General features: G+C 44.5%; 1 protein-coding gene across 3 annotated transcripts in view; it reads left to right on the forward strand.

Annotated features, from left to right (window-relative positions):
* The first annotated feature begins 260 nt into the window (after positions 1-260).
* Positions 261-18,950, forward strand: part of CTPS1 (CTP synthase 1) — a 32,348-nt gene continuing 13,658 nt past the window's right edge. For all 3 annotated transcript variants that reach the window (XM_084874572.1, XM_084874573.1, XM_084874571.1), the window contains exons 1-8: positions 261-408; positions 4,063-4,241; positions 5,985-6,155; positions 9,491-9,591; positions 10,678-10,794; positions 13,104-13,187; positions 13,607-13,687; positions 18,652-18,803. In XM_084874572.1, the coding sequence (XP_084730698.1) occupies positions 4,076-4,241; positions 5,985-6,155; positions 9,491-9,591; positions 10,678-10,794; positions 13,104-13,187; positions 13,607-13,687; positions 18,652-18,803 (872 nt within the window). In that variant the 5' untranslated portion in view covers positions 261-408; positions 4,063-4,075. The remainder of the gene's footprint in view (positions 409-4,062; positions 4,242-5,984; positions 6,156-9,490; positions 9,592-10,677; positions 10,795-13,103; positions 13,188-13,606; positions 13,688-18,651; positions 18,804-18,950) is intronic.

Here is an 18,950-nt window from a genome sequence, read left to right on the forward strand (position 1 = left end):
TCCCTTGCATAGCGCGTGTCACCGTGAGCGCTCAGTGTGTGTCAGCGGGATGACACAGGACCAGCCACCGCCAGGGATGATGTGGGGGGAAAGGGAGCTGGATGAGGAAGGAGCCTGCCCAGCCTGGAATATAGCTCCTTCTCCAGCGTCAGCAGGTGAGGACCCCGGAGACCAGGCCGCCAGGGGGTAGGCGAGCGAGTGTGCCCTGCGCCTGCGCACTCCGGCTCCACCCTGGGGAGGGTCCGCGCGCCGCCCCGCCCCCCGCCTGTGCGTGCGCACCGCCTAGGGCCCGCCCCGGTAAAAGGCTGCCGGGCGCATGCGGCCGCGCTGCCTCACTGCCGCCGGGGCCCAGCGCGCTCGTCTCCCTCCCAGCTCCTCAGCCGCCCGGAGGATCTGAAGCGGCCTCAGGTAGGCTGGCACCCGGGACCCCGGGGGCGCTGTCCTCCGTGCAGACACCGGCGGCGCGAGCCGAGCCCGCGCGGGACAGCCTCGCCGCCGGGTGACAGACACCGCTCGCGCCAATCAGGGGCGAGGAGGGCGGCCGGCCTGCCCAATGAGCTGCGAGCCTAACGGGAGGGGGGCGGGCGGCCGGGCCGGCTCGGAGCCGGCTCCCGCGCGCGCGGGGCCGCGTGGCCGGGCGCCGCCGGGGAGACGGGCCGCGGAGGGCCGGGGGTAGAGGGGCACCGGGAAAGGCCACGGGGTCCCAGTGTGGAGGCCCGGCCGCGGGAGGCCGGCATGGCGCGTGGACGCGGAGGGCCGTTGTGTCCGGAGCACCGCGGATGCTGCTCCTTTTCGGACTGCCTGGGGCCGCCCCGTCCCTCCGGCCTCCGGGCACGGCCGTCCCTTCGCGGGGTGGGGGTTGAAGGTCCGAGACACGCTTGTCGCGGTGGGAAGGGCTCCGCGGCCTGGCCTCGGCCCCCCTCTCTCCGCCGCGCCCCGAGTCCTCGGGGCGGAAGGGGCCTTGGAGCCCGCCGGGCCTGGCCGCCGCCCGGGGCCGTTCCCTCAGCCCGGTGGCCGGCCGGCCGCCCGCCTCCCTTCCCGGCGCCCGGGGTGAAGATGCTGCGTTTTAAAGTTAAGTTCCCGGTGTCTGCGTGGCGCACGCTCGCCTGCACCCACGGTCATGGTGAATCTCCAGCAGTGACACGGGCGACGTGGAGACTGTCACCCCCATTTTACAGATGTCAGGACGCGGGCTTCCGGGCGGCTTCAGTGACTTGACAGGTCTCAGAACCCAAGTGGCGGAGCTGGAGCTGGAGCTCACCGCATGTAACAGCGAAAGGAGCTTTTATTTTTCATTTTTGTCATCTTTGTTGAATTCCTCTGATGCATCGTGATTTTTGTTACTTCTTAGCTTGGAAACCTTGCGATGGTCTCCATCGCCTTCACAATAAAGTTCAGATTGGACTTTCAAATGTTCACATGATGGAGTCCCTGGCCTACACTTCCAGCTTACTTCCCACTGTCTTCCCCTTCTTAGGAGAGCTGTCACCTTCCTGCCCACGGTTCCCCTTCCCCTGCCTCCCCCATGGCAAGCCTCGCAGGTCAGCACCTCTGGAGCGGTCTGGGTCCCTCCCTTGGATTTCTCTTTCCTTCCGGAGGGGTCATGCATGGCACTTCATACCCTGGTGTTGTCACTGAAAGCTTTCTGCTCTCTCTTCCCCCTCTGTCCCCTCCACATGTCGTCCCTCTGCTCTCACCATCCCTGGAGTACTCATTTCTTTATAAATGTTTTGTCTCATAACTGAACTGCCTGCCTGCCATTTGAGGGATGGGCCCAAATCGGATGGGGGTCCCCAGTGTCTGGCTCCCGAGCACTGACATACATACGTACAGTCGTGGGTAGTCCAGGACTGAGGAGGAGTCCTGCCAGCCCCCTGTACCTGGTTTTGAGTACATTGCATATTTATGGCCAGGCACTGTGGGAGACTGCAGGAATCCCCCTTTTACAGAAAAATTGGGGCAACTCAAATGTAAAGGGTGAGATGAGTCTTCTTACTCTGTAACCCACTCCCAGTGGCTGAGGAATTTCTGGGAACATCCAAATTTAGGAAGACCAGGCATGGTCTCTGGGATATCCCTGGCTAGGACATATTTAAAATATAACCACATCTGATATTCATGTGAGAGGAAGGAACTATTTTTACTTTAAGGGAACAGTCAGAGAAGTGTTTCCCCCAAATGTTAGGGACATGGGGGAAACTGCATGCTTTGTATACTTTTTTTTTTTTTTGGAGGTCACATTAAATGTTACCTTATTAAAGGCTCCCAAAGGTCTTGCATTGAAGAAGCCAATTGACTGTCGAGCCAGCATTCCTCTTATTTATCTGTCTCTAAAGCCCTTTTTGGGAACCCCACATGCGTTTTGTAGACACCAGGAACATGGCTTTTGGAAATGTTGCTACAGAGGACAGAGCGGGACAGGGACCTAGTCTTCTGTCAGGGCGGAGACATTCTAAGCATTCTCATCTTCTTGCCAGGTGTGTCTTGCTTTGGGGAAGAACAGGGTGGGAGATTGCTCCAAGCAGAACTCCAGTTTCCTTGTTCCTTTTCTTAGCTTATTTTTGTTATAATTTGGCTTCACATGAAGTGTTCCCAGAGAAGGACCTGACTTTGCCAAAGCAAGCACCGCTTTTTCTCCTTGGCGATTGCATTTTTCATTTTGATCACATTTAGGTTTATTGACCAAATGATGTTTCTGGACCTTTGATGCTGTGGGCCCGTGGTCAATTCCTTGCGAGCCTGTCTCTGTCTCCTCTTCTGGTCTACGCTGCTTTACCTGCCCCTTATTCCCGCTGTTCTTGTTATCTGTCCATCCCTTTTATCTCTCCTAGAGTCTGTTTCTTCCAGACACTGCCACAACTGTCTGGTTCTTTGGATTTAATCTAATCTGCCCTCTCTTTGAGTCCTCCGCCCATTACGTGCTTCACACTGGTTTATTATCTGCTGTCCCTTTCCTCCAATAGATAAAACTCTTCAGATCATACCTGAGAGAGATTGCTGGCCAGGAGTAAGTTATTAAACTGCAGAAGGAGAGCTACCTTCAACAGATTTATAGGTTTAACTGCAACTTCTTGTCAATGTTAAAGTTCTTTCCTTTTATTCTGTCTTCCATAACCTAGAGGAGCCGTGTTTTCTTAGGGCTACCTTGTGATTTAGCCAAAGACACTATTTCTTTTATGGGAAATCAGAGTGCTCATCCAAGGATGAAATTATTTCCCCGTGTAGGGAAAATAATGAGGTGCCTGCCTGGTGTTCCATTGTCTGGTGGTGTCAGCCAACATTTGAGGCATAGTGTTCTATCAATAGCTTAAAGTTATTATTTTTTTATTCAGTTGATTCTGAGGGTTGTTGTCAAAACTTTAAAAAAAAATAGGTACATTATTTGATTAGCAGTTGTTTTTCTTTTTTAAAAATATATTTTATTGATTTTTAAAAAATATATATATTCTATTGATTTTTATAGAGGGACAGAGAGCTAGAAACATTGATGAGAGAGAAACATCAACCAGCTGCCTCCTGCACACCCCCTACCGGGGATGTGCCCGCAACCATTGTACATGCCCTTGACCGGAATCGAACCCGGGACCTTTCAGTCCGCAGACCGACGCTCTATCCACTGAGCCAAACCGGTTTTGGCTATTTTATTGATTTTTTACAGAGAGGAGGAAGAGGGATAGAGAATTAGAAACATCGATGAGAGAGAATCATCAATTAGCTGCCTCTTGCGCACCCCCCACCCCCCCCATTGAGGATGTGCCCGCAACCAAGGTACATACCCTTGACCAGAATCAAACCTGGGACCTTTCAGTCCGCAAGCCGACGCTCTCTTCATTGAGCCACTGAGCCAAACCGGTTTTGGCTATCAGTTGTTTTTCAACTCATATTTGACTGAAGCCATTCAGTGGCCCAAAAACAACAAAACAATTTTCAGAAGTCATGTGACAGACAGGGAAACCTAGGCTCCAAGAGGGTTATAACTATTAGTTAAGTGGCAGATCTGGTATGTGAACCTTCGTTTATTTTGTTGAGGTGTATTTAACCTTTAATTTTCCGTCCTCCCAGGTCACAAAGTAAAATGAAGTACATTCTAGTTACTGGTGGTGTTATATCAGGAATTGGAAAAGGAATCATCGCCAGCAGTGTGGGCACAATACTGAAGTCATGTGGTTTACATGTAACTTCGATTAAAATTGACCCGTACATTAACATCGATGCAGGGACATTCTCTCCTTATGAGCATGGTAAGCAAAGTGCATTTTTCTTTTATTTACTTGTTGTTAATCCTCACCTGAGGATATTTTTCCATTGATTTTTAGGGAATGGAAGGGAGAGGGAGAGACAGAGAGAGAGAAACATAGGTATGAGACACATCAAGAGGTTGCCTCCCACATGTGCCCTGGTCAGGGTCAGGGATCAAGCATGCAACTGATCAGAATTGAACCCAGGACCTTTAGTCTGTAGGCTGACTGTCCACTGAGCCAAATGGCCTAGGGCTCTTCTTTCTTTTTAAAAGTAATGTGTAGTGTGTAGAAGAAATGTCAGTCAGCCCTAGGAAATTGTGTGTATTTTGCATGACATAACTTCCATTTCTTGCCTTCTAAAAAGTTCCTTAGAGTTGCAGAATGATGCTTTTCTCACCTGGACAGAGAGGAAGCAGAAATCTTAATATGCTGTGTAGTAATTAGAGTTTAGAGGTTTCTATTACAGAAATAATAGAAATTATCTTTTTGGCAGCTGAGTTAAAATCTGTCACTTCGATTGAAAATAGGTAATCTGGTGACAACTTTCTTTAAATATTTGAGAACAGGGGTTATACTTACTTTTGCTGGCCCCAAGCTTTAGAAACAGGATGCGTGAAAAGATAATAAAGAAATAGAGTTTTCCCTGGTATAAGAAAGATCTTGATAATACAAGCGCTTTCCAAGGTGGAGGTAACTGACCTCTGGAAGTTGCGTGTTCCTTTGATGGAGAATTCCATTCAAACGGGCTAATGGACCACTTTGCAGGGATTTTAGCAACATATAGATGCTAGAGTTTCTGTTTTGCTAACAGAGTTTGGATAATATAAACGAGCATCTTTTGAGGTGAGTGAAAAGTTGAAACTGCTAAAGGAGGATAGAGTACCTATCAACTGTGTGATACCTGATTGTTTGAATTACCTCAAAGATTAATTGCTTAAAATTGGGGGGAGATGTACTCATAGAACATACTTCCTAAGTTTTAAAATTCTGTTTTCATACTTCTACTTCCTAATGTTGAGGTAAAAATGTGTAAGGGTGAGTGTCACCAGGGCAAAAGTCTATGTGTAATAAATAGCGATAGGAAAAGACGGACACATGGGGCAATATTTCCTACAGAATTCTCCAGCAGAGGATGAGCTCTCCCTCTGAGGGGGAAAATGAGACATTTTTTCCTTTTCCTGTATTTGAGCTTGTCTCTTATTGTGACGGTAGGAACAAACCAGCCATTCTGGGCAAAGTTGCTAAAATGACATTTGGAGAAATGAACGTGAAACATAGGGATGGGAAATACTTTCATTTTCACAACTTTGTTTAGGACTAAAGTGTAGCCCAGAGTTGGCTTTTAGAATCAACAACCTTAACATATTTATGTCATGTTTAAGCTTTGAATCAAATCATGCTTTTATCACATTTCAAACCTTGCTTTGCTTAAGTATAGCATTTGTTGAAAACAACAGATGCCATTCTAACTGTAAAGTCTCAGATGTCCATAGCTCTTTGGGCTATAATTTTCTTCAATTCCATGCTATTTCAGAACTATTTCTGACACAGACTAAGTTTGTTGTGAAGTTACCTTTTGGAGAATGGTTGGTGATTTTATGTGTCCTATTTAGTTATCTAGAAATAAATTGCTTTGTGTATAGGTAACTTTGTTCTAGTTGAGTATTAATGTTTTGGCACGCAAGTTGTGCCATGGCATGTATATTTTTCATTTACCCTAAACATTTTCACTGTTTGCTGCAGGTGAGGTTTTTGTACTGGATGATGGTGGAGAAGTTGACCTTGACCTGGGTAACTATGAGCGTTTCCTTGACATCCGCCTCACCAAGGACAATAATCTGACCACTGGAAAGATATACCAATATGTCATTAACAAGGAACGCAAAGGTGATTACTTGGGAAAAACCGTCCAAGGTAAGACTGGATTTACCTTCCAAGTTTAAAAGTCTTAACCAGTTGAATTTCTTTTGTGTATTATTACTGAAATATTAGGAGCCCAGTGCACAATAGACACAGGGGCGGATCTTGGCACATCCTCTGTGCCCCACCCGGCCCCTCCCACCACAGCCCCTGGCCCCTCCCTCTGCCAGCAGCCCCACTTGCCACCACGGAGTGATTGGGCCAGCACCAGCAGCAGGTGCTAGCTGTGGCTGCTGTCCTGATTGCCCCTTAGGAGCAGGGAAAGGTGGAGAAGCCCTCAGGGGCAGTCAGGGCTGGCAGCAGCTGCTTGTTTGCTGATGGTGCCGGATACCAGCAGCAGGTGCAAGCAGCAGCTCTGCCATAGGCTGTGGGTGAGAGCAGAGCTGGCGCTGGCAGTGGGTGCGAGTGGTGGCTCTGGCACTGGCAGTGGGTGCAAGTGGGGCCAGGAGCAGATGTGCTGCCGGCCCTGATCTCCCCTCAGGAGCAGGGAGAGGTGGAGAAGCCCTGAGGGGCGCTTGGGGCTGGCAGCTGCTGCTTGCACCCACTGGCGGCACCAAGGGATCGGGGCTGATGCTGGGCGCCAGCAGCAGATGCAAGTGGGGCTAGCACTGGGCAGGACCATGGTGCACGGGAGCAAAGAATTTTCAGTAACCACCAGTGGCTCATCCACTTGTGGCAGCGAACAGTGCCCTGCCTTAGTCTGTCACCCCACTAACCTCCACCATCCCACTGTGGCCATGCCCTCCATATTCCTCGAACGCCCCCTGGTGGTCAGCGCATGTCATAGCGACCAGTTGTTCTGTTCCACCATTTGGTCTATTTGCATATTAGCTTTTTATTAGCCTTCAGTTGACTTAAAAAATAACTTGAAGAAGCCATTAATGCTCTGTGGATGGCACTAAAGCTGTCAGTCTGGTGGTGTGATTTGAGTCCAGAGAGCTGTTGTCTTTATACAGTACAGTGATGAGTGTGAAGTGCTGAAGGCAACTAGGTTAGGACAATAAGCCTGTCAGAGTGTGTGTGTGTGTGTGTGTGTGTGTGTGTGTGTGTGTATTGTTGCTGTGTCTGTGTATAGGTGGTGGCAGGGGAAAAGCATGCATCATGTGCATTGATTTTAGGCTACTCTGGTAAGTGGGTCTCAGTCCTCTTGAGCTGTCACCAGCCCAGTTTCACTTGTATGTTTGCTGTCTTGGGGTTTGCATAGTGGTTCATTTGAGAAAAGTGCTGGTTTGAAAAAGGTGGGGTTGGAAAACCACTGACCTAGTATAATGACATACATACACACTTTTGGGGCTGCTAAAAAGTGGCTTTCACCTGGGTTAGGAGAATAGATCTGCTTTTGGCTTTAGGCTTTACTGGACCAAAAGCCAAAAGTCCCTGTGACAGTGAGCTACCTTAGACCAGACTCTAGGCTAATCAGGTCATGTTTACACCTTAGCTCTACCACTTACCAACTTTATGAACATAGGTGGACTAAACCTCTCAGGTCTGGTTTCCTTTTCTGTAAAATGAAGATGATAATAACAGTGTCTACTTCTCCTGGATGTTAGGAGGATTAAAGGAGCTAAGTCAGTAAAGAGTTTCTCTTGAGTTCCTGACACACACAAAGGGATCAATTTGGAATTATAATGACCTTGATTATACAGTTCATTTTTCTAGGCTCCAGTGTATTTGTCCATTTATTCATTCACTCATCAAATGTGTTGTGAATGCTCATTCCTGGTAGTCAGACCTCCCTGGTGCTGGGAATCCTTGATGAAGAAGATCAGAGAGGCCATTGCCCTCGTGGAGGTTACACACAGAGGGAATGAGGTGTCTGTTAGGAGCTGTGATGGAAGAAGAGTGAAGAGAGATAGAGAAAGTAGTGGGGAGAGCCAGTTGGACAGGTGCTCAGGGAAAGCCTCCAAGGAGAGGATGTATGAGCCGAGAGGCTAGCCATGGGAGGAATGGAGGGAGGAGGGTGCGTGGCATGTACCAAGCCCCAAGGCTGCAAAGGTCTTCACCAGGGAAATGAGGAGCTGTTAAGGCTGAGCATAGTGACCCAGGGGGATGGTGAGAGGTCGGAGTTGCAGCAAGGTCATATGGGGCCTACCACCCCGACCTGGAATTTGGATTTTACTCAGAGAAGAAATTCAGGGAGTGGTGAACTTTGATTTGCATTTTTGAAAGATCACTGTGGCTGCTGTGTATGGAATAGATAATGAATTTCCTTGTGCTTGAGGCACTGCTGGCTCTATACATAGCAAGTTAAACAGTAATCTCTGCCCCTTGGGATTTTGTTATCAGAATCTAACAGTTAAGATTTTTAAAAGTTTTTAGCAATAGCTGGCATTTATTGAGCATTGACATGCTAGGCACTCTACTTAGCATTTACCAGTGCTGTCTCATGTGATTTCCACAGCTTTATGAAGGAGAAGCTATTATCTCCAGTTAATGGAGAGGGAAATTGAGCTTAAGAATAGTTAAGTAATTTGCCCAAAAATCCACCCCTAATGAGAGGTAGAACGGAGACGTGAATCCAGACATTCTGAGCGCAGAGGTTGTGCTCCTAACTGTACTGTCCCGTGTGCATTGTCTCCCCTCAAACCTAATGGAGCAGGGTCTTGCTTTCCCTTGTTCCTTGAAAAGCACCCAGGTAAGCAGTAGGGCGGCCACGTGGTCTGCTGTGTGGTTATGGTTGTGCAGCCAGGGTAGACCGACTAAGGATGTGGGATGCCACTTTGACCCACACCCTGAGTCAGAGTGGTGTCCTGATGTGGACGAGGGTCAAGGGCCTCGCTGCTGATGGCTGACTGAGGAGGTGAATAGGTGCACTTGATGATCTCTGATTGGGTCAGGACGCCACTCTCAACCTTACTCTCCTCTAGTGTATCCGGCCACAACTGGGAATCTGGAAGGGAGACTGTGGGGCGTGGGAGCAGGAGCCCAAAGATTTTTTTAAGGTCATTTAAGAGTGGTCTCAAAAATATTTTTGTGGCCGAAACCGGTTTGGCTCAGTGGTAGAGGGTCGGTCTGCGTACTGAAGGGTCCCAGGTTCGATTCCGGTCAAGGGCATGTACATTGGTTGCGGGCACATCCCCGGTGAGGGGTGTGCAGGAGGTGGCTGGTCGATGTTTCTCTCTCATTGACGTTTCTAGCTCTCTATCTCTCTCCCTTCCTCTCTGTAAAAAATCAATAAAATATACTTTTAAAAAAAATATTTTTGTGATCCCTTTGCCTCTCTGTGAAGGCAAAGCGTGCAGCCATTTGCTGTTAAAGGTAAAGTGTGTCTTCCTCATCTATGCTGATGGAAAAGTGTGAGTCATCACCCTTTTTTTTTTCCTTCCCAGTTGTTCCTCACATCACAGATGCAATCCAGGAGTGGGTAATGAGACAGGCATTAATACCTGTGGATGAAGACGGCCTGGAACCTCAAGTGTGTGTTATCGAGGTGTGTACAAGTCTTTTCTAAACTCTGTGATTCCTGGGTGGGTGGCCAAGTGTACTGTTCACCTCCTGAGTCAGCCATCAGCGGCGAAGCCCTTGACCCTCCTGACTGTGACGTGGCAGGTGAGGGCAGAGCAACAGTCATGTGGATCGGCTGTGCAGTCAAACTGATACTTTGCCTGAGCAATTCTCCTTTTTCAACATTTATCTTTGTGGTGTGGACTGTGACACATTTGTGTTTCTCTGAATGAATGAGCCTCTTTTGGTTTCAGTTTCTATACTCTTGCTTTGCTGATCCTGGCTATTGGATCTCTGTTCCTGCAAAATAGGAGACTCAAGTTCCAGCAGCTAGTTTGTAACTGGTAATTTAAAAAAAAATTATATGTATGTATGTATATGTACGTATACATATACGTACACACATATACACACATTTCAGAGAGGAAGGGAGAGAGAGATAAGAAACATCAATGATGAGAGAGAATCATTGATCAGCTGCCTCCTACATGTCCCATTGGGGGTTGAGTCCACAACCTGGGCATGTTCCCTGACTGGGAATTGAATTGTGACTTCCTGGTTCTGTGGTCAGCAAACTGCGGCTCACTAGCCCAAATGCAGCTTTTTGGCCCCTTGAGTGTGGCTCTTCCACAAAATACCACGGCCTGGGTGAGTCTGTTTTGAAGAAGTGGCGTTAGAAGAAGTTTAACATTAAAAAATTTGGCTCTCAAAAGAAATTTCAATTGTTGTACTGTTGATATTTGGCTCTGTTGACTAATGAGTTTGCCGACCACTGTCCTGGTTCATAGGTAGATGCTCAACCATCTGGGATAGGCTGCAACTGATGCTTTTTAATACAAAAGTTTTTTGTGGATAAGATTTAGGTTGCTCTATGACTCTTCTACAATTAAAATTTTTAGTACATCTTTCACCAGACCTTTTTCTTGAAAAGATCCACGATAATCCTGGGGAATAGTAAACTCATCCAAAAAAAGTAATCTTTTGCACAAAGAAATATCTAATTACTGTCAGAAAAATAACCCACAGGAGGGATGTTTAGTGTTTAACCTCTAAAATAACTTTGTTCCTCTAGCTCGGTGGAACAGTGGGAGATATAGAAAGCATGCCCTTTATTGAGGCCTTCCGTCAGTTCCAGTTCAAGGTCAAAAGAGAGAACTTCTGTAATATTCACGTCAGCCTCGTTCCTCAGGTAAGTCATTTAAAACTTCGGAGTGATGGAGAGGAGGGAGAAGAGAATGATTTTCACTCCTTTTCTGTTTTAAATATTTGAGCTGCGGGAAGCAGAAAATAAAAACTTCTTTGTGTACTTTAAATTACAGTCATACTTTATGAAAAGATCCAGTGGGAAACATTTGGGGAAATAATTAGGGACGTTGCAGTTAAAGCTGGTGGACTGACCATATCTATTTGTCTTTAACCACATGGTGAAGCCCATGACAACTGTGGTAAAGGGAATTTTTATATCGACAAAAATTCACAAAGATAAATACGGAGAGCAGAAAGCAGGTGGACATGTAGAAACTGACTTAGCAGACCTGGGAGAGCTGGATCCTCAGCCTGCATCAGGAAAAGAGAAGCAATCCAGTTTGCCCTTCAAAGCCCCCAGAGGTGCAGGAATGGCAGCCTCTGGTACCTCTGGCAGGGGAAAAAGGGGGGGCTCACAACTGCCGTTCCAGAAGCAGTTAGACCCCCAAGGGGTTGACTGCTTCTGGAATAGCAGTTATGAGCTCCATCTTTCCCTAATGTGCACTGCGGGGCACTAGCCCCACCCCCACCTTGGCCGAAGACTTGGAGCTTTTTTTCTCTGAAGAGAGATTCTGAATGAGCAAACACTAGGGATATTTGAGGGCAGTAATACTGAACTAAAAACAGAGATGGGGGAAGGGAGTGTAATTTGATGCTTTGGAGACACCCTATCTTCTTCTTCCACTTGGTTCCCATAAACATCACAGCCAGGCTTGGACCTTCCATAGGAGGTTGTAAGATTCTTCTTGGGTGTATGACCACCCCAGGAGAAAAAAACACTGCCTTCAGAGGCTCCCCAGTGAAACAGGCCAGCCAGATTCCCAGAGTGCACAAGTCAGTGCACTTTCACAGAACTTCCACTTACCTTCTCCATATGACCTGGTAGCCAGTGATCAAAACAATAGGAAAAAATGAAAATTAGAGGAAATTAAGGCTTTGCAGGGAGCAGGAAACATAGAGAAAATAAAACAATCTGTCATTAATATCCTTAGAATTTAAGGGAGATAAACTGCATCAATTTGACAAAGCTGGATACCCAAGAAGGGAATGTTCAGAGAATAGAAAATCCTTGGGGATTAAAAATTAGATAACAGAACTGAAAATTTTAAGAGAAAGAAAGTTGATGAAATATGCTGGGAAGAAGAACAGAAAGATAAGAGAGAGAAACCAAGGTGAGGAATGGTCCAGGAGTTCTAACATCCAAATAATAGGATGTCCCAAAAAATAACAAATGGAGAGGGAAAGATTCTGAACCAGGGGTCCATAAGCTATGCCCACAGGTCAAATCAACCCAGCCGTTTTAAAAAGTATATGGAAATATGACCACACCCTTAGGTTTATATATTGTCCATGCTGCTTTTGTATTAAAAGAGCAGAGTTGAGTAGCTGTGACAGAGAATGCATGGCCAACAAAACCTAAAATACTTAAATGGCCAATTCAAGGAAGTTTCCAGACATGAGGTTTTAGATTGAAAGGACCCGCTGAATGCCTAACATATTGAATGGAAAATGAACCTCCACACCAAGGCACATCCTTGTGAAATTTCAGAACAATGGGAAAGAAATTCTAAAGGGCTCTGAAGAGAAACATCAAGAATCGGTATGGCATTCAACTTTTCATCAGCAATACTGGAAGCTAACAGTGAAGCTGTTTCCTTATAAATTCTTGGGAAAATGATTTTCAACTTAGAATTCTATACCTAGCAAATGTAGCTGTTAAGTGTGAGAGGAGAATAAAGATAATTTAGTACATAGAAAACGCAGCATACCAACAAAACAAAACAGAAAGCCACACAGAAAACAAACGTTTGGACCAGAAAGGAAAAGTATGGCACATGGCTAACGGTGGTCAGTATTTAACTACTTTTCAAAAGTCACAAACACTGGTGAGGGATCATGAAGTGGGGGGTGGCAGGCTCAGAATGGTTGCAAGTGTTGAGTGTAACCGGGAAATCAATAAAAAAATGCCTCAAACTATAAGTCAGGAATCAGCAATAAAGTGTACTAGAGGGATCAGTTAAAAGAGTGAAAGAATGGCTGGCTGTCTCTAGATTTTATCTCCGGTCTTAAGGACAAATTTTGTAGAACTATTTGACTCTAAAATATGTGACGTGTAAGTTTTACAAAAAATAAAAACTAACTAAAGGATCAAATCTATTTCCCCATTAAAAAGGGGGTTCAGGGAAAATTCAGACTTGAAAATTCCTACCATAGAGCAAGTAACTTTTTTTTCTTTTTTCTTTAATAAAATAGCCAAGTTCAACAGGGGAACAGAAGACTAAGCCTACCCAGAATAGTGTGCGGGAACTCAGAGGCCTTGGGCTTTCCCCAGATCTGGTAAGGTGTCCTTATTACTTGGTTTGAGCATGATCTTCTGTGGCACCCAAGCCCTTTGTTTTCTTAGCATCTTTTAAGTGGATGGTGGAGAAATAGGTATAGTTCTTTGAACTGGGGCTGTAGTTTACAAATATTTCCTTCTCTGGCATGTACATGGTTGAGCCTTATTTCTTCTCTCAGCGAGTCATTTATTCTCTCTTCCCTCCTAACCAAGAACATTGAGGAAACCCCGTTTGCCTCTTGTAGTGCAGTAATCGTGTCTGTTTTTCCAGTTTGGGATTTGGGAATTTTAAGTTTTACAAACAGATAATATTGTCATAATATGCATGCATTGTGCTAGGATGTCTGTTTTCATTTAAATTAGGAGAAAGCCCAGCTTTGTAAGCCATTCTTTCTGTCATGCTTTCTTTTACTACCAGGTTGTGTGCAGGTGTGCAAATCCTCTTGACACGTCAGTGAAAGAGAAAATATCTATGTTCTGCCATGTTGAACCTGAACAAGTGAGTAGAAGCTCCATCTTCACATGGATCACTTTTTGCTCCTGATTATCCTGAAGTCTCTTAACCAGTTTTGTAAGGCTTATCTTTGGTTCAGGATTTGAGACCACAGACTGTTCCCTAGAAGAACTGAACCTGTTGGCTCTGTGACTCCATGACCTTGTCTTGTGGTTCCCCAATGTGCTTTTCCTCTCCTGCCTCTTCTCTCCCCACTTGTACTATCCTTTGCAGCCATGCTGAATGGTGTCCACACATCCTCTTTCTCCCCACCCTCACCCCCCGCTCCCCCCGCCTCCCTCTTGGCCTCACAATCCTGTTCATTTTCTTCCTTTGGGCCCAGCTAGGACACAGTATTATCTGAGCAGCTTTACCTGTCAAACCTTATCACACTTCAACCTCAGTTTGATCTTTCTTTGGGCTCACAGGTGCTGGTGGTGAGCTATTATACTGCCCCTTATGTGTGTCTGTGTGTTTCCCTTAATAGACTTTGAGCTTCTTGAGGACAGGGCTCACCTTATTCAACTTGATATTCCTGGTGTCTGGTGGCTAAGGTGTTGTAGGCTCTAAACGTATTTTAGTCTTTTCTGTTACCTGTACTTCTGAAGGGTACCTATGGTACAGGAAATTCAAAATTGTGGAACTGTAATATGTCTTAAGTATGGTGCATGGTATAGAAATTCTAGTAGTGATAAGTTGGTCAGGTTTGGCCGAAAGAGTTTTTATGGATTTGAGGGGTTTTATGATTAAGTTATAGATGCTTTGTTTTGCTGCTAGATTATTTGAAGGTCAGGAGACAGAGAGGGGAGAATGAAGCAGCAGGGTTAAAATAAGGGAAATCCATCTACAAGACTACCAGGAGTATGGATTTGAATATAAAAACATTAAAATCATTGCCTGGCATTAAAGGGAACAGAGCAAGAGGAAAGCCTTTCCCCATTACAGAGCAACTGTCATCTCCATCTCCATGATGGCACAAGCTTCAGGGAGTGAGGGCAGCCTGGGTCTGAGAGCAGTGTTCCTGGGTGAGGTTCCTGAGCTGGGAGCTGGGAGCCCGCTCAGAGGGCTTCATAACACATATGTGTAAGAATAATTTCACTGTTATGAACAGCCTTTTTTGTTTGTTTGTTAATCCTCACTCGAGGATATTTCTTCCTTTGATTTTTAGAGAGAATGGAAGGGAGGGGGGAAGACAGAGAGAGAGAGAAAGGCATCATTGTGAAAAAGAAACATGAATTGTTTACCTCTCACATGCAGCCCGACCAGGGCTGGGGATCGAGCCTGCAATTAAGATACGTGCCCTTGACTGGAATGGAACCTGGGACCCTTCAGTCCAGGGGCCGACATTCTAACCACTGAACCAGACCAACTTGGGCATGAACAGTCTTTTTACCATGTATTTCAATTGTTATTAATTTGGGTTTTTACTGATTCGGGTAGAATCCCTAATATTGTTCTAATTAGCAGGTGAAAGCAAGATGTTTCTATGAGAAAGAAAAACAGAATAATTACATGAATAGAAGGAAGGAATTCCTGTTGATGTTAATAAGTCCAAGAAGGAATTTCGATAGCTGCAGATTAGCTAAGTTACTCTTTAGCTGTGCATGGTGGTGCTAATTTAAACAATGCCTTTAATTTTCAGTCTGGTAGTCAAAATGTGTGTTTTCTTGTTAGCTTTGCAAACAATTGTTTGGAACGCAATGTTAGTTTGGCTCAGTCCAGAGGTTATTTAACATCCTAAAGGTGTGAGGAGTAAGATATACAAGGCAGTTCCTTTGGGATGGCAGATCTGATTCTATTTTGAAGTGGCTATGTTTTTCAAAGTGAGAATGTCCAAACCTGCAGAAATTTTATTATTATTATTTTTTTTTATATATATTGATTTTTTACAGAGAGGGAGAGAGAGGGATAGAGAGCTAGAAACATCAATGAGAGAGAATCATCGATCAGCTGCCTCTTGCACACCCCCTACTGGGGATGTGCTCACAACCAAGGTACATGCTCTTGACCGGAATCGAACCAGGGACCTTTCAGTCCGCAGGTCAGATGCTCTATCCACTGAGCCAAACAGGTTTCAGCCCTGCAGAAAATTTTTATGAGTTTGTTATAGTTTACTGGGGTGGTGGGGGGGGTTCCTCAGTCTGGCCTGTGTCCTTTTGCAGCCTGGGACTCCAGGGGATCAGGCCTAAGCCAGCAGGTGGACATCCCTCTTACAGTCCAGGATCCCTCTCACAGTCCGCTCACCACCACTGCTGTACTTGCTAGCTGCTAGTCCTGAGTCTGGCTTCTGGCCGAGCCAGGGGCAGCTCCTGCATTGAGTGTCTGCCCCCTGGTGGTCAGTGTGCATCATAGTGACCTGTTGTTCCTGCAAGTCATTCTGCTGTTCAGTTGATTTGCATATTAGGGTTTTAATATAGGATTTGAGCCAAATCAAAGGTCACACCTGGAAGCAAGATCTCAACAGACTGAGAAAAATGTTTCTGCACTTCTTCATTATTGTAGATATTTCTATCCTAGCAAACGAAGTAATAAAATTCTATAATAGAATAGGTTGTCATTAAAATTATTCACTTTAAACATGTGACAAGTATTTCTATATTTAAATTTGAATTTGAATCTTATGCCTGTTTTTAAAATTGTGTTGCTTATCTTATTGTTAGGAGCTCTTCATATATTCTGAACTTTTATCAAATATGATTTTCACATTTTTTTCTCCCAGTCTATGGCTTATATTTTCATATTTTTTTTTTACAGAGAGGAAGAGAGAGGGGTAGAGAGTTAGAAACATCGATGAGAGAGAATCATCGACCAGTTGCCTCTTGCACACCCCCTACTGGGGATGTGCCTGCAACCAAGGTACATGCTCTTGACCAGAATCAAACCTGGGACCCTTCAGTCCGCAGGCCAACACTCTATCCACTGAGCCAAACCATTTTCAGCTATTTTCATTTTCTTAATGGTATCTTTGGAAGCACAAAAAGCTTTTACTTTTATATAAACTCCATTTTTCTTTATAGATTATACTTTTGGTATAATATCTAAGCACTCTGTTTAACCAAGATCATGAAGATTTTCTTCTATGTTTTCTTATAAAAGTTTTACAATTTTAGGTTTATGTTTAGGTCTAGGATCCATTATGAGTTAACTTTTATATATAGTAACATTTTAATAAAAGTTGAAAGTCATCTTTTTGCCTATATCCAGTTCTAGCTCCATTTGTTGACAGGACTATCTTTCAATAATCCTATATAATAAAAGCCTAATATGCTAAGAGACTGGTCCTCCAGTTGTCTGTTCAAGCAATCAAAGCATAATATGCTAATGATATGCTAAGGCCGCTCAACTGCTCGCTATGACGTGTACTGACCATCAGAGGGCAGATGCTCCGACTGGTAGGTTAGCTTGCTGCTGGGGTTTGGCCGATTGGGACTGATCGAGATGGGCCAGACATACCCTGGAGCCCTCACACGGTCCCTCCCCAGCTGGCCAGCATTCCTCCCCAGCCTCGATCATGCATCCCGATCATTAGATTTGGTCTAATCCTGTATAATTTTCTTTATAAAGATGCTTTTTAGATTTATCTTTGTTAAGACTTCAGGTTTATTCACAGGTATTTATAATTTACTATGTGAATGGTATATTTTAAAAAATTATATTTCTTGAGTAGATATATCTATGTATAGGAAACCCTGCTGAATTCTGCCCATTGATTTCAAGGCAAGCTAACATTAATTAAATTCTGTTAGTTCTGATTGTTTACATATACATTTTCTTGTGTGTGTGTGTGTTTTTTTTACGGATTAAATAATATTGTATACAGTTAGTGATAATTGTTTATTTTTCAGGTCATATACATATTTTAAAATGTAATTGTAATGGCTAATATCTCTAGTACATCACTGAATAGAAATAGTGATAGTGGCCTGTTTTGACTTGTTCCAGACTTTTGTGCAAACTAAATGATGTTAGCTCTGGGTTTTTTATAGTTTCCATAAAATTTCTAATTTACCAATAATTTTTATTATGAATAGGTTTTGAATTTTTATTAAACATGCATCCACCGAGGTATTCTCTTCCTCTCCTTTAATCTGTTCATGTTTTGAGTCTCACACTGTTAAATTTTCTAGTGTGGTGATTCTGAAACTTAACTTTAAAAAATACTGATGCTGCCTCCTACTTCCAGAGATGGTGTGGAGTGCAACAGGCTTACAGATTTTTAAAAGCTCCCCCAGGTGGTTCCATAACCAAATTTGAGAACCACTATTCTGGTGACAAATCCTCCTTGAACACTTGAACATGAATTTCTTTTTTAAACAGCATTTGTAGTTTAGTTTGTGATTTATTTATTTATTTTTAAGATATTTGTATTCACCCAGCTGTTGTGGCTCAGTGGTTGAGCGTTGACTTATGAACCAAGAGGTCACTGTTCACTTCTCAGTCAGGGCATATGTTGGGGTTGTGGGTTCAATCCCCAGTAGGAGGCATGATGATGAATAATTCTCATCATTGATGTTTTTATCTCTCTTTCTCCCTTCCTCTCTGAAATCAATAAAAATAAATTATGAAAAATATATTTACATCCATGTTCATAAGAGATTAGTCACTATTTTTTAAAAAAATATATTTTATTTATTTTTTTCAGAGAGGAAGGGAGAGAGATAGAGAGTTAGAAACATCGATGAGAGAGAATCATCCATCAGCTGCCTCTTGCACATCCCCTACTGGGGATATGCCCACAACCAAGGTACATGCCTTTGACCAGAATCGCCTTTGACCAGAATCGAACCCGGGACCCTTCAGTAGTCACTATCTTTTAATTCTTCTTGAGTTAATTGGTTTTGGTAATTTATATCTTTCTAAAAAAAATTGTCCTCTTTTCTCTCAAATTTATTTTCTCAAGGTCAGATAGCTAGTAGGAGACCGTCAGCCCATTAGTTTTTATAAAATAACCTTTGCTGCTTTTTAAACAGGTGATCTGTGTCCATGATGTCTCGTCCATCTACCGAGTGCCCTTGTTATTAGAGGAGCAGGGGGTTGTAGATTATTTTCTTCGAAGACTTGACCTTCCTATCGAGAGGCAGCCGCGGAGAATGCTGATGAAGTGGAAAGAGATGGCTGACAGGTTTGCCTCATACTAAGGAGCTGGGAACTCGAGCCTATTTCTCTTCTCTGTAGGGGCTCGGGGAACTCGGCTCTTAGGTGTGCTATCAACTTATGTTAGAAAAGGTTACACATGGTAAGAAGCATTAAGCAAGGCTCTCAGCCTTCA

The sequence above is a fragment of the Pipistrellus hanaki genome (genome assembly GCF_964339955.1).
Source record: "Pipistrellus hanaki genome assembly, chromosome: 2".
In the NCBI taxonomy this organism is placed as follows: domain Eukaryota; kingdom Metazoa; phylum Chordata; class Mammalia; order Chiroptera; family Vespertilionidae; genus Pipistrellus; species Pipistrellus hanaki.